At 54.3% G+C, this 15673-nt stretch overlaps 1 protein-coding gene across 1 annotated transcript in view; it reads left to right on the top strand.

The window, feature by feature from the left end:
• Window positions 1-13881, top strand: part of CD276 (CD276 molecule) — a 30214-nt gene extending 16333 nt beyond the window's left edge. Inside the window, exons 3-10 of the mRNA XM_060003695.1 lie at window positions 1766-2113; window positions 2301-2615; window positions 3222-3560; window positions 3747-4043; window positions 7678-7812; window positions 8874-8915; window positions 10291-10326; window positions 12498-13881. Of these exons, the coding sequence (XP_059859678.1) occupies window positions 1766-2113; window positions 2301-2615; window positions 3222-3560; window positions 3747-4043; window positions 7678-7812; window positions 8874-8915; window positions 10291-10326; window positions 12498-12520 (1535 nt within the window). The 3' untranslated portion in view covers window positions 12521-13881. The remainder of the gene's footprint in view (window positions 1-1765; window positions 2114-2300; window positions 2616-3221; window positions 3561-3746; window positions 4044-7677; window positions 7813-8873; window positions 8916-10290; window positions 10327-12497) is intronic.
• The last annotated feature ends 1792 nt before the right edge of the window (window positions 13882-15673 follow it).

Raw genomic sequence — 15673 nt, 5'->3', positions numbered from 1 at the left:
TACTTCATGCTTCTTCCCAACATTTATCTGCACCTGACATATTATATGTTTGCTTGCTGATTGCCTGCTCTGCTCAAAGAGCAGGATGTGTCTCCAGGGCCAAGATGGATGCCAGCCACATAGCAGGTGTGTAAATCTTCCCACACAGTTCTTGGCACAGAGTTAGCATTCAATAATGGCAGCTACTTTAATAACAACATCATCATAATTCAAATCCTAATCAGTTTCTGCTCTAAGGGAGAGTTTGCCTTCTCCCGCCAAGGGGTAGACAAAGTTGAGTGTCTGGTGCCATCTGGTGGTCGGAAAGAGGAAGCACCGCTTTACCCAGAGCTATTGATCCTTTGATTTCTTCAGACAAAGGGCTTTGTCTGGGTGATTCCTCCGGTTTCATCCCCCAAATGCCGGATACAAGGGGCACCCTGTTGGTCTCCAACTGGAGAGCTGGCCTGTGGCACCTGGCATTGTGGCAAGAGATCCAATGCCCACTTAAGACCTTTAGAGATCACTACACACTGCAAAGATGATGATACCCACTACCTGTATGTTATTCATGATGAAAATACTAACTATAAAATGCTATTTTTCTAAGTGTGAGAAACCTTTAATGAGTGCAGTATTCAGTTAGCTTTGTTTCGAGACTGTTTGATCTTCACACTTTTTTTTTGTTTTTTTGCGGTACGCGGGCCTCTCACTGTTGCGGCCTCTCCCATTGCGGAGCACAGGCTCCGGATGCGCAGGCTCAGTGGCCATGGCTCACAGGCCTAGCCACTCCGCGGCGTGTGGGATCTTCCCGGACCGGGGCACGAACCCGTGTCCCCTGCATCAGCAGGCGGACTCTCAACCACTGCGCCACCAGGGAAGCCCTATCTTCACACTTTTTGAGTGTGCCTGCTTTGCTGGTGCCCAAAGCACACAATCTAACCATTACCCAAGAATGGCAGTGCCAGGCTAGGGGACACATCTCACCACAAGAAAAGCTATCAGGAACCCCTACTTAATTTTCCAGGGCTCTAAAAGAAGAGCTGGACTGGAGGCAGAGGTGACTGGGTGGGAGGCTGCAGGGCAGGAGTAGGAGCAGGGGAACCTGACCCACTGGGCTTTTCTCTGGTTATGTCATACTCTTTTTTCATTCCCTTTCAATCTCAGCTTAATATCTCTTTATGGAGAAAGTGGCTCACCACCATATTTAAATGCATGGGTATTCTTTCTTGCATAAAAACTAATCATGTGTATTTAGGAAAAGAAAAATGAAAAAGCATTTGTGATTCTTTCTCATCCAGAGAAAACCACTAATAACATTTTGGTGCATACTTTTTTAAGACTCCCTTTTTACAATTTATAAAGATAATATATATTTGGGAAATGCAACCAGCGCAGACAGGTGTAAAATACCTGCCAGAGTTTTGAAAAGCTACCTCCTTGCTTTCTATCCATTGGCTTGCTTTCTTCCTTCATACCCCTAATCATATACTAATAAGAATTTGTGTGCTAGTTTGTCCCTCTCTCCCACTAAGACGTAAGCTCTGTAGGGGTGTGACCTTGGTGTTGTTCTCCGTGGCATTCCTAACTCTTACCCCTGGCATAGTGGGTGCTTACTATATTCCTGCTGATTGAATTAGAACCAAAGGTAATAAACTCTTAGGCCTTAAAAAAAAAAAAGGGGGTGGACAGGGCCTGAAGTTAACCCGGAAGGGGAGGGGGACTAGGGAGGCCCGGAGTGTCCCGGCCCTTCCTCACCGTCCTACCCCACCAACCGCATCCCCAGGCGCCGCAGTGGAAGTCCGGATCCCTGAAGACCCCGTGGTGGCCCTCGTAGGCACTGACGCCACCCTGCGTTGCTCCTTCTTGCCCGAGCCCGGCTTCAGCCTGACACAGCTCAACCTCATCTGGCAGCTGACAGACACCAAACAGCTGGTGCACAGCTTCGCTGAGGGCCGCGACCAGGGCAGCGCCTATGCCAATCGCACTGCGCTCTTCCCAGACCTGCTGGCTCAGGGCAACGCGTCCCTGAGGCTGCAGCGCGTGCGCGTGGCCGATGAGGGCAGCTTCACCTGCTTTCTGAACATCCGGGACTTTGGCAGCGGCAGCGCTGCGGTCAGCCTGCAGGTGGCAGGTGAGAGCCGCGAAGGGGGTGTGTGTGCCCTCCCTTTGGCACACCCCTCATACTTCCCGCAACCCCTTTACCCACTGACCCAGGGCTGACCCATGTCCTCACAGCCCCAGGCACCTTTCCCCTCCACTGTGTCTCGCTGCCCTTGCCTTACGTTGACCTCTGCCCTCTGCCCTGTGCTCCCCTCCAGCCCCCTACTCAAAGCCCAGCCTGACCCTGGATCCCAACAAGGACCTGAGGCCCGGGGACACGGTGACCATCACGTGCTCCAGCTACCGGGGCTACCCCAAGGCCGAAGTGTTCTGGCAGGATGGGCAGGGTGCGCCCTTGACCGGCAACGTAACCACGTCGCAGATGGCTAACGAGCAGGGCTTGTTCGACGTGCGCAGTGTCCTGAGGGTGGTGTTGGGCACTAATGGCACCTACAGCTGCCTGGTGCACAACCCCGTGCTGCAGCAGGACGCTCATGGCTCTGTCACCATTACACCGCATAGAAACCCCACAGGTTTTTGTTTTGTTTTCTTAAATGTCCCCCTGGGGGTGGTGGTAGTCCTGTGTGCAGGGGTCACGGTATCTGAATCTAGCTCCATACCTTCAGTCTCTCGGAACAGTGAGATGCCTAATAATAATAACGGAAAAGATAAACAGGGTGCATAGGCGGCAATCTAACCGTGGTGGGAGTGGGTGAGGGTAATGATAACAGGTCCTCTCAGCTCTCTGGGTCCCCTGACTCCAGGGCTCTGGAAACCTCTGGAGAGAATGGAGAAGCATTCAGATCTCAGAAGAGAGTGGAAGGATAGGAGAGGGAAATGGATCCTGGTGGAAAGGGGAGTTTTGCTAGGGCTGGAGGCTGCTCTAGGCCGGGTCCCCCCCGCCACCACCCCGGGGACGGACCTTTTCAGGCCAAGGCCAAACTGCTGTGATTCTTGTCAGAAGATTAGGGAGACTCCACGTCTGGAAGTGCTGAGACTTAATCTGTTTTTAGGTCTGGGGAGAAAATGGGAAGATGGAACGGGACCTGGGGGTTGATGGAGGAGCAGGATGCTGGGGGGTGGTAGCCCAGAGTGTCGGCGCCCCTCCTCACTGCCTGCCGCTCCAACCTCGCCCTCAGGCGCTGTGGAAGTCCAGGTTCCCGAAGACCCCGTGGTAGCCCTCGTGGGCACTGACGCCACCCTGCGCTGCTCCTTCTTGCCCGAGCCCGGCTTCAGCCTGACACAGCTCAACCTCATCTGGCAGCTGACAGACACCAAACAGCTGGTGCACAGCTTCGCTGAGGGCCGCGACCAGGGCAGCGCCTATGCCAATCGCACTGCGCTCTTCCCAGACCTGCTGGCTCAGGGCAACGCGTCCCTGAGGCTGCAGCGCGTGCGCGTGGCTGATGAGGGCAGCTTCACCTGCTTCGTGAGCATCCGGGACTTCGGCAGCGCCGCGGTCAGCCTGCAGGTGGCAGGTGAGAGCCTCGAAGGGGAGGGCGTCCCCTCCCTTTGGCACACTCCTCATACTTCCCGCAGCCCCTTTACCCACTGACCCAGGACTGACCCGTGTCCTCACAGCCCCAGGCACCTTTCCCCTCCACTGTGTCCCGCTGCCCTTGCCTTACGTTGACCTCTGCCCTCTACCCTCTGCTCTCTTCCAGCCCCCTACTCAAAGCCCAGCATGACCCTGGATCCCAACAAGGACCTGCGGCCTGGGGACACGGTGACCATCACGTGCTCCAGCTACCGGGGCTACCCCGAGGCCGAAGTGTTCTGGCAGGATGGGCAGGGTGCGCCCTTGACCGGCAACGTAACCACGTCGCAGATGGCTAACGAGCAGGGCTTGTTCGACGTGCGCAGTGTCCTGAGGGTGGTGTTGGGCGCTAATGGCACCTACAGCTGCCTGGTGCGCAACCCCGTGCTGCAGCAGGACGCTCATGGCTCTGTCACCATCACAGGTAGGGGCAGACGAACAGCTGGGGAAGGATAGAGGGGGCCGTTGCCTTTTATCTGGACCCTGAGCTGGAATTTAGGTAGGCTTGGGTGGTCAGAAGACTTAAAACATTTTCATACATTTCAGGTGTTTCAGACTCTACTCCAAGAAGTCCTTAAGGGACTTGCTTTATCGAGCTGATAGGAATCATTTGTAGTGTTTGCCCTTCTAAGAGTATCTTAGGTGGTCCTTGTGCTTCTTGTGCAGGGAACTGAGCACCTGCCTGGATCTGGAGGTGTGGGCGGGAGTTCTGCAGCAGCCACGAGGCATGGCTCTGGAGTGCTTTCCTACGGGAACCTCTCCAAGTGCTGGGAAGGTGTTGCTACATCACCATCTGATGCTGGGCACCATCTGACTGCGAGGCCCTGAGAGACAGCTGGGCCTCTCCAGGTGGCCATACCCCTCACCCCATCAATGTCAGCTCTCCTGATGGAGTTGAGCGGGACCCAGGCAGCCTTTGGAACAGCCAGCTCTCTCTGCTGCCTCCATGTGGTCAAACACTAGATCAACGCCGCCCCTGTGGCAGTTGCTGCCATCTCTGGTTTTGGGGTCCTAGCCCAGACACACTTCCCTTCCTTTAGTGCCCACCTGAGTGGCACTCAGGTGAAGCGGGCTCAGGCCCACACTTAGGCCAGGAGAGGCAGTCTTAATCCTTGTTTGGACCTCATTCTGGCTCCTCTGTCCCTCCTCATGGGCCAACTAAGCTTTCCCAGGGGTCTCCCTGCATTCTCTGGGGTCAGGACAGCACGTTCTGTCCATCTGGTTCTCCTATTTTCTCTTCCATGACTTCCACCCGACCCACAGCCCATGCAAGTCCTAATCCCCCTGGTGGCCAGTTTCTGCATAAGCCTCTGGACTCACAGACTTATTCCTATCTTCCTGTTGCCCCCACTTACATGGACATTACATGGCCTTCGCTTCTGCAAGCTCAGAGGCAGTGCCCATCACACTTGCCTTCTAGAAATTCAGGCTCATTCCTCCTTCTCTTTTAGGGTTTTCCTTCTGGCAAGGCTGTGTTCCCTCTGCCCACCCCCTCCCCAAGATTGATCCCACCCTCTTTCTGGAGACCCTCAGGTCTGTACTTTCCGTGGAGGAGTCACTGCCCTGGGCTGTTGGATGTCCCGAGGGGTCTCTTTGACCTTTTAGAGAACAGTATATGGTCTGATGTATCCACAGGAGAGAATCAGAAATATTAGATAGAGCAGGATTGACAGAGAATGTGAAGCTTTCAGAGAAGGGGGGGTGGTGGTCAGAATGGGCTGGAGTTTCAGGAGAAGTCTCTAGGGACAGGTGGGAGTTGAGGGGACCTTGAAGGATTGGTGAACTCTGTGATAATTTGCACACTGAGCTGAACTGGATATTCGCCACACCGTGTAGAAAGGGCTTGTGAATATAAATGTGGTTGTACTCATGTACCTGAAGATGCAGGTCTGAGCCCTACTCTGTCCTTGACCGGTGGGATGAGGGCAAGGCTGACCTGTGCTCCAGGCACCAACAACAGCCTAGAGGTGGACATAGCAAGAGCCCCTCCTCCTGGGTACTTCTGTGGCTCTGCTCCATGCTTTGTTGCAGGAGCCCCCCCCTCCGGGATCCCCAGGGGTTTCTTCAGTGTGCTTCATGGACTGGCCTCTCATGTCAGCTGCCATCCTCCTTTCCTGCTCACTGGGGACATTTACCCCACCTAAGAGAAAAATCTTTATTGAAAATTTCAGTAGCTGACATTTAAAGTGCTTTCATTTCACAGATGAGGAAACTGGAACCCAGAGAGAAGAGAGAACTTTCCCAAGGCCACAGGCTAGCACAGTGGCTCTGACTCTTTCGGTGATTAGACACCTCTCTGAAAATTGGATGCATGATAATATATGCAGTCACTTGCATTTAAGTTTTGAGGGTTTGTGGCCCCTCTAAACTCAAACATGGGGGTCTGTGGACCTTGGCTCCGGCAGCCTGCCGTGAGCAGATGAACCGGAACCAGAATCCAACTTTTAGCCTCTCAGCCTAATTTTCTCTCCTCCCCACCACCCAGCCTCCTGTTTTTGTGAGAGCAAAACTGGCCTACTTTGGAGCCCTTGGCCTGTATTTTGCTTCAGGCAGCTTTGAGCCTTGTTAAACACTCTGGGATTGAGACTTTCAGTCTTCCAGCCTGGTCTCTCCCGCTCGTGGGGGTGCTGTATGTGGAGGGGGCTTTATGGAGCAAACACTGGACGTGGAACCTGGAGATGCAGGTCTGAGCCCCGCTCTGTCCTTGACTGGTGGGCTGAGGGCAAGTCTGACCTGCGCTCCAGGCACCAACACCAGCCTGAGGGTGGCCATAGCAAGAGCCCCTCCTCCTGGGTATTTCCGTGACTCTGCTTTCCTGCAGGGGCCTCACCCTGGGATTCCCAGAGGTCCCTTCCATGAGCTTCAGGGACTGACCCTCCAGGCCCCTCGTATCAGCTCCTGTCCTCCTCCCCTGCTCCTGCTCACCAGGGTGATGGGTCCCTTTGCTGCCAATGTCCAGAGCGGCAGCGTTGCCAGCCACGCCCGTTGAAAGTGACATTGGCTGCAAATCCCTGCATCTGTGCCACGGTCTCCACTGCCCAAGGGTTCATGGCGCTGCTGTCTGCTCTGACAGCACCTTCTGCAGGAGCTGCCTTCCCCCTGGCTTTTGTTAGATTTGTTGTCTCCAGGGCCTCTGCTCAGGACCCCGCGTGGGTCCTGGGACTGGGCTGGAGGATGGTGTGCTCAGAACAGCTGCTGGCCCTGACCCAGGCGAGGGTGGCTCAACTCCTTCCCTCTGCCCTCAGCGTTTCACAGAAACATTCCCCTGGCAAGTCTCTTCCTCTTGGGTAAACCCAGAGCCTTCACTCTGGCACCCTCAGTGTCCGCCCTCATCTTTACACGGGAATCTGCAAACATCTTCTGTCAAGGGCTGGATAATGTATATTTTAGGTTTTGTGGGCCACATACCGTCTTTGTTGCTACTGCTGCTGCTGCCTCTCCTTTTGTTGGTAACCCTTTACAAATGTAAAACTATTCATTAACTCAAGGGTTGTACAAAAACAGGCCACAGGCCAGATTTGGCCCACGGGCTGTAGTTTGCCAACTCCTGATCTATAAGATGGGGGGGGTATCACCAGGTGGGACTGGGGTAATCAGGGAGGGCCTCCCGAGGAGGAATCGTAAGCTAGATGGGGAGTTAGGGAGCAGTTTTTAGGTAGAGGAAACTGACAGCAATGGTGAGGGGGCTGGAAGGAGCCTCTGCAGAGAATGGTTAGGATACCAGTTTGGCTGGAGCAGTGGAATTACAAAGAAGAAGACTGAAGCACTATTCTCATGTCAGTAGGGAGCCATGGAAGGTTCTTGAGCATCATCAACCACAGACTCTTCAGCCCTCCCAGGTTGAGGCATGTCCACGGCAGCCACGGCCGTCAGGGTTTAGAGGGTGTATGGTTGGGCAGGGAAGGGGCCCGGGAACTTAAGTAAGCTCTCTTCATGGTGTCGGGGCCCAGTGAGGGTAGGAGCCCCTGTTCACACCTTGGAGGCAGAGGGGCTGTCCTCAGGGCCACTGGGGGCCAGGCATGACAGTCTCTCTCCATTCTCCCCATCTCCCCTCCCAGGGCAGCCCATGACATTCCCCCCTGAGGCCCTGTGGGTGACCGTGGGGCTCTCTGTCTGTCTCGTCGCACTGTTGGTAGCCCTGGCCTTCGTGTGCTGGAGAAAGATCAAACAGAGCTGTGAGGAAGAGAATGCAGGTGAGTGAGCGAGGGGGGTGTGCGTGTGTGTGTCTCTGGGTATGTTAGTGTGTCTGTGACATCAACATGAGTGTCACTTTCCAGTGACAGAATGAGTGTGGGTGTGCAAATGCAGCTAGACTGTGTGTGTGTGTGATCTTGAGGCCGAACATGTGTTGTAAACAGGTGTGAGCCTGCCCGTGAGTGTGCAGACATGGCAGGATGAGTGTGGATATGAGTGTGACTGGGAGTGAGTGGTGGATGTGTGACAAGGGGATGGATGTGTCTGTGCAAACAAGCGTGACTGTGAGAGCCTATGTCACATGGGAGTGTCTGTGAGTGAAAGCACATGGAACTCGAGTAGCACAAGCGTGAATGCTTCGTGGGTTTGCGTGTCACCGTGAGAGGGTGTGTCTGCCTCCAGGTGGGGCAGAGTCTGAAGCAGCTGCTGTTTGCTTGGGCTGGGGGGTCAGTAGGAGTTGACTTTGGTGATTGGTAGGTGGTGAGTCGACATTGATAGGTAGGTGGTTTGACCTTGATAGGTAAGTTGACTCTAGTGAGTGTTGGGTGAGTGAGTGGACATTGGTGAGTGGGTGAGTTGACCCTGGTGGGTGGTATGTGGCTGAACATGAAGGTAGATGGTGAGGGGTGGGAGATGACTGGGTGTCAGGAAGGAGAGCATATGTGAACGGAGAGGAGACTGGTCAGTTGGAACAGGTGGGTGGCTGCCTGTGTGGCAGGTGGCTGGGCAGGCTGCGGAAGGATGAGGAACCATAGACGGGTGGGTATGCACGTTGGAGGTGGTGGTTGACTGGGTTGGTGGGCGAGTGGACGGTGGGTGATGGGGCTGGTGGATGGTGGAGGGGCAAGTAGGTGGTCCTTGGCCAGGTGAGCGGCGGGCTCCAGGCTGGGGTCCCTTTCGTCCTGCCACAGCACTCTGCTCTGTGCCGGTCTCTGACCCTGTGTCCAGCATTTGGACCACAGACCAGGCCTGCTCAGCCCCATTTACCTGCTCTCGCGCTCCCGGGAGCAAAGTTCAATGATGAAAATGGGGCTGAGGAAGTTTTGGTTCACTCTTCCAGGCGCTGAGGACCAGGATGGGGATGGAGAAGGATCTAAGACGGGTAAGTCTGAGCTAAGAGCTGGCACTGAACAGGGGAGAGGACTCCAGCGTCTGGAGGGACCACGTTCACTTGAAGGTTTGAATGAAGTGTGTCCCGGGGACTGAGGCCTCCCAACCTAGGTGCGTCTGTCTTTGCTCAGTGTTAGACCTCAGGCAGGTCTCCCGGGTGCTGCTTCGTGTCTCCTGCCTCTGCCTTTACCCGCCTACCAGGCTACTCAACCCTGAGGGACCTGCACTGTGGAGTCTGGTGGCTTCCTAGGGGTGGAGTGAGGGCTCAGGAGACAGGGCAGCCTGGGTTTTAGTTCCAGCTCCAGCTCATATAAGCTGAGTGGCCTTGAGCAAGTCACTTTGCCTCTCTGGGTCTCAGTCTCCTCCTAACTGCTCCCTTCATAGGTTCTGTGGGTTAAATTCAATGAGATCATGTATCTAAAGGGCCTAGTGTCATACCTGGCGCCTGTAAGGGCTCCATACTTTGCAGGCCTGTTATTAGGACTATTATCCGCCTGACACAGTCCCACTCTGCTTAGAGGCTGTGTGACTTTGGTCAAAGTGCTTTGTTCCTCTGGGCTTCAGTTTCTCATCTGTAAAATGTCGTCCTGCCCTGATGGCCCCAGAGGGCCATTTTGAAGCTATCTCGAGTGACTTTGCAAAGGGCATGGCACGAGCCTGGAGCCCAGCGGGGGCTGGAGGCCTCACTGCCTTCTCTTCCCTGGGCTTCTTAGCTGGGGGAGGCAGGTTCCCACTGAGCCATTTGGGATGGTGCCAGTTGACACAGCTTCCCCCCAACACCCGCAGAAGGAAGGGCAGGAAATGGACCCCTGGGGACTGCTGTAAATTATGTCAATTAATTCTCTGCCTTTGGTGTCCCCGGGTGTGGCCAGTGTGGAGACAGCCCTGGGATCAGGCCTCATTTTTCATGCTCGGAGGCAGGTATAATTGGCAGAAGGGAGGGAGTGGGGAGAAGAGGGAGGCTTAGAGAGCACTGGGTCCTAGTTCTGCACGATCCCAGGCCCACCAGGGGACACTTGCAGCCTCCTTCAGTGCCTCACTTCACCCTATTTGTAGAGCCAGCTCAGCGTACTCTCACATCTCCAGCTCGTAGGAGGGCCGGGGAGTTGTTCCCATTATAGAGATGCAGAAAACTGAGGCCTGGGGGAGGAGTGACAAGCCAGAGTGGAGCTGGGACTTGGGATAGCAGCCGGGGGCCCCTTTTCTGGTGCTGTGATGTTGCCCTCACCCTCTCAACTCTCCCTCCTGCCTTCTCCCAGTTCTTCTAGCCTTTATTTCTTCATTGGCTCCTATGCCTCTGCCCAACACCCTACCCCACCACTTTTCACGGTGCCCCCCTCACTGTGTACTCCTTCCTTTTTTTGCAGCCCTGCGGCCTCTGAAACACTCTGAAAGCAAAGAAGGTAAAGACACGTGGTGTTTGAGATTGTGTATCTGTGTGTTTGTGCGCCTGTGTGTAGGAGGCTGGGGAGGGCTGTTGTTGGTGGGGGTGATTATCACCCTTTACTGCTGCCCTGAGGCTCCCTCCCCAGAAGAGCAGCCTCGATTCCCCCCTGTTGAAATGGCAGAGAAACCAAGGTCCCCGCTGCTCTCACAGGACGCAAATATGATAGAGGCTTAACCAGGACAGGAGTCGAGGTTGTCTTAAGGCCACTGGTGCCCTGGAACCAACTTCCACTTACCTGGTTTCTGTCTTCTTCCACTCAAAGCTTCCAGCCCCAGGTCCGGAGTAGCTGCTGCAGCTCCCACAGCCCCTCCAGAAGGGGGAAAGAGGAGAGGGAGGGGTCATTTTCTTCTAGGGCTTGACTAGAAATAGCTCCCGTCACTCCCGTTTATATCCATTTGTCAGAACCTAGTCACATGACTCCTAACTCAACTGAGGCTAGGAAATGTGGTTTTCAGCTAGACAGCCACGTTCCTGGTCCATAGTCAGTGGTTAGTAAGTGTTAGCAATCATTATTATTTAGATTACCGTAACATCAGCAGTTACATTAGCAAGTGGTTGGTGGGAGGTTAGTTTAGTTTGAGATTCTTCCTTATTAAAAGTAACCAAGAGCCACATCTACGTATGTGTGTTTGTGTATAAATATATGTGTATCTGTGTGTGTGTGTGTGTGTCTGTGTGCATGTGTATTTTGAACAAACTATTCCTTTATGCAGACTTGTCATTAAATGAGTGGCTTCCAGTTAGAAAATCAAAGGTCTTGGGACCTTAATTTTTGGCCAGAGGTTATGGAGCCTTAAATAATTTTCAGGTTGCCTTGTCATCCCTGTTAGGAAATAAACTTTCACCAAGTCCCTGGAGGCTCATCCCTGCACTGAGCTTTTCTTTGGGAAGAAAGGAAGGAAGGACATAGGCCCTGTGCTCAGGAAACTCCCAGAGGTGGGGGGCAGTGGGGCCCTCAGAAACCTGTGCAGAATTCATGATAAAAGCTGGGTGAGGGAGGGAGACGCAAGAGGGAAGACATATGGGAACATATGTTTATGTATGACTGATTCACTTTGTTATAAAGCAGAAACTAACACACCATTGTAAAGCAATTATACCCCAATAAAGATGTTAAAAAAAAAAAAAAAAAAGCTGGGTGAGGGGTCTTCAGAAAGGCAGCCTCATGCAGAAGACAGAGCCCCCTAGGGGAGACCTCGCTTTAAGTCTCTGCCCATAACCTTCCAGGGGGGTTCCTGTCACACCTCCCTTACGAGATGCCAAGGTGCCAAATGCAGAAGTGCTCTGTAAAGCAAGCCCTTCAGAATGCTGTAGAACGTTCCATGGCGGGAGTGGAGGCCTGTGTTGGGGTCTGGAGGGATGGAGATAAATTATCCACCCCGTTGTCCTGAACCAAATGAGGCATAGAAGGATCGAGCAGATGGAGATCAAAACGTCAGCCTGGCTGTGTGGAGCAGGGGGCCGCCTGACCCTGCTCCCCAGTGTGGCAGCCTGGCCCCCTGGTCTCTGGCCAGGCTGGACAAGCACAGAGGCAGTCCCCAGAAGGGAGAGCTACTCTTCCAGGGACAGATGGAGCCCAAAGGATGGGAGAGGGAGGGGCAGGGTCACACAGGCCCCGGTCCGTCTTCTAAACTCTCCGTGCAGGTCAGGGAGTGGAGTGAGGCCAGGGGTGTGAATCTATGGGGTGAAGGAGATGGATCAAAGGACAGGGAGGGTGTGGGGGCAGAGTTGGGAAGGGAAGAGTGTGCCAGACAGAGGGCAGGGTTGTGTGCAGGGTGGGTGAACCCCTGGGGATTGAGAAAGAGGCTGGCAAGGATTGGGCAGTCTCCCCCAGGCACCCTTGTGGTCTGTCTGATGCCCAGCTGCTGTGTGTGTGTGTGTGTGTGTGTGTGTGTGTGTGTGTGTGTGTGTGTGTGTGTGTGTGTGTGTCTGAGCCTCGAGGGCAGAGCTCGATGCAGGGGGCTGCTAGTCAGACTGCTGGGCCGTGTCACACATACTCTTCCCCTTGTGTATGTGACCACATCCCTGGGGTTCTGGCACGCTCCCGACAGTAGGACTCCTGCATTTCATGCATTTCATGCATTTAATGCTCTCCCCGCTTTTTCTCCTTCCCATCATGAAATGCAGATGATGGACCAGAAATAGCCTGACCACGAGCACCAGGGAGCTGCTGCCCTGCCCTGGGGCTCCCACCTCTGGCTGCACTGGGGCCTCAGTGTGAGCCCTGGGCTGGGGGCGTCTCTGCCCTTAAAGGATGGCTTCTACTCTAGCAGGTCTACTCATTCTGCAAAGGACACGATACATAGACCACCCCGCAGCCTTATTTCTCCGATGGACATGATTCCTAAGTCATCCTGCTGCCTTATTTCTCCAGTGACACGATACATAAATCGTCCTGCCGCCTTGTTTCTCCAATGGATATGCTACATGGACCAGCAGGCTGCCTTTTTTCTTCAAAGATGTGATACACAGTCACCAATGATCACTTCTCAGCCTTTTCTCCCACCTGCCCGTAATTCTGTCTCCTCTGACAGGGCCACTGCAGCCTTAGCATTTCCTCGAGTTTAGAGGCTTCTCCTTCTGCTCTGTCCCTAAAATTGGCCTTTCCCCTGTCCTACTAAGTGAAGACAGGGCCCCTCCCCCAGGCATGCAGACATGCAGGTGCACGTGCTGGAACACGTGAGGACCTCCCCTGGCCCCGTCTCTTCCGTGGCGCCCTGGGCTGTGCCCTGTGAGCCCCACCTTCTGCCCGCCCTCCCCACGGGAAGCACGTGCTGGTCACACTGGGTCTCTGGGCGGCTGTGTGGGCCCCCTTGGGGTCAGCTTCTGTCCCTCTGCTTTTCCTGACTTCCCTTTCGTTTATCCACTCAAGTAATGTTCACTGAGCATCTGTGGGGTGTCAGCGCTATGTTAGGTGCTGGGGACCCCGCGTGAGAAGACAAGCCCCTCCCTAAGGAGCTTGCCCTTCAGCTGGTAAACCCGTGAGGAAAGAGTGGTTGTGAGGGGCTCCTGCCTGGCTCGCTACTGTACTCCTCTTCTGTACCGCATTTCCCTGGATACCTCACTCCCATCCCATCCCTAATCCTCACCCAGAACAGAGGGTGGGGGCAGAAACCTGGAGAGAGGGACAAAGCCTCTCACCACGACTGGAGAATCTGATGGTTTGCAAAGTGTCTTTCCAGGCATGAGCAGGGGGGCAGGCGGCCAAGGCCTGACAGACCCCGGGAAGCTGAGAGCCGCAGCACAGGGGAAGCCTGGGGCCTCTCCTCGCTGGCTGGAGCTTGGGGGCAGGGACAGCCCCCTCTCCCACCATGGTGCTATTCTGGGGCTGGGCAGCCACTTCCTGGCTTGTCTCTGGCCGGTCCCCAGCCTCCAGTGGAGTAAACTTCTGATGATCTGATGTCCTTCTGTTGACATCCCTCCCTTCACCAGGAATGAAAGATGTGGGGATTTCTAATTTAAATACGGGACTCTGAGGGACTTTGTTAACTGGTGGTGTATTTTGGGAAAAATAAACGCCTTTGTAGAAAGCTTTTTCTCTGCAAAATGTGTGGCAGTAGGGCGGGCAGCGGGACTTGGCAGGAAGGGTTCCCTTCTGGACGTTTGAAGCCAGAGTAGGGATACCTGGATCTCCTTTCTGTCACTGTCCTTAAGTCACGGGGTCTCCATGACCCCCTCTCTAGCCTCAGTTTCCCCCTTGGTAAAGTGATGTTGGCTGTCCAGAAAGCCAGGCCCTTTGGTCACTTTTGGGGGCTCCACCCCGAATAGCTTTATCTCAGAAGACTAATAGCTTTGTCTCAGAAGCCTCAGACCTCAGGCTTGTTTAAGGGCTAATGCCCCCATTTCATGGATGGGGAAGCTGAGACCCAATAAGAAGCTGACACAGGAAAGGAGCTCTGTGTGCTGTTCTTGGCTGACCCAGTGGAATGGGCACCAGGCCCGAGTCAGAGGTCCAGGTCTAGGACCTAGTTCTACCCTGTGATCCTGAGCATTTAGCTTCTCTGGGCCTTAGTTTTCTTATATGAAAAATGGGCCTGAGGTTTTCCCCACCTTCTGGCTCCAAAGACTGGGAAGAGGGGTTGAATGTGGCAGGCAAACAGTTTCCAGAGAACCGTGTTCAGGGACCTGGGAGCCTGCAGAGTGCACAGTGCTCATTTGACCCGGGTGCCAGGGTCTCAGAACTGGCCAGCCAGTCAGTCCCCGAGTTCTGCAGGCCCTGGGGCAGCTGGAGGGGACCGGGCTGGGGGTCAGGACACTTGACATTTTTTCCCCATCTCTGCTACTATCTTGTGACCAAGTACTTCATCCCTCTAAACCTTCATTTCCTGATCTATTAAGAAGGGGTGACGAGTCCTCTTCTGAAAAGTATGTGGCATTCTTTACAAACTGGGGTGCTTCTTCTAAAGTCGATGACCCTGGGGGTGAGACCTTGCTAGAAGTCCCACCCCTGGTCCTCTGGGTGGGTTTTAGAATCAAAAGCCTTGTGCTGAGGCTCTGCCTTTGCCCCTTATCTCCCCCTGTGCCCTTGAGCGTGTTCTCACCTCACCAGGCATCAACCCCACTTGTAAGGTGGGGACAATAGTAGTTCTTTTTTCATAGGATAGTTGCGAGGGTTGGACAAAGCAGGAAGAAGACACTACAAACTGTAAAGTGCTGGGCACACGTGACACTACAAACTGTAAAGTGCTGGGCACACGTGACGGCTTATCTTTCCCTCCCCGCAGTCGGGCTGCACAGTCGGGCTGCACACTCTTGCTCCCTCCGTGATTTTGTAGATGGAGCACAGTGATCCAGAGCAAGCTGTCTGAACCTCAGTTTGCCCATCAGTAAAACAGGCACGGTAACCGGTGCTTTTTCTCTCTGACAGGGCGGCTCAGACATGATGCTGTATCAAATACTCAAGGGAGGGATCCGGCAGGTGTGGGACTTCCCTGGGGGCTGGAGAGTGAGGAAGGTGGCCACTAAGTCCCCTGGTGACTGGTGCCCCAGAGAGCAGTACTTTTAGCTGCCTTCCTGGGCAAAACTCCAACTCCTGCGTTTTAATGGAGAAATAATTCTCACAGTGTGACAAGCTGTAGCCTGCAGGTGTCACATCCATATTAAAGAGGGGACAGAGCAAGGGTTCATTTTCCTGGCTTGAGGTGTGAACAGAATTCACCTCCAGGACCATATGTAACCAAGGCTGTGAAGACCAATTAGTGGCCCTGACTACTCAGGAGGAGGGGACTGGGTGTGTGTGGGGGGGGGTGCCCTACCTTTCTCTACCTGCTTGCTCCCTCTTCAGAGCACTCTGCTTCCACTCA

This window comes from Delphinus delphis, chromosome 2 (genome assembly GCF_949987515.2).
Source record: "Delphinus delphis chromosome 2, mDelDel1.2, whole genome shotgun sequence".
Taxonomy (NCBI): Eukaryota; Metazoa; Chordata; class Mammalia; order Artiodactyla; family Delphinidae; genus Delphinus; species Delphinus delphis.
This window is presented reverse-complemented; position numbering and strand designations above follow the sequence as displayed.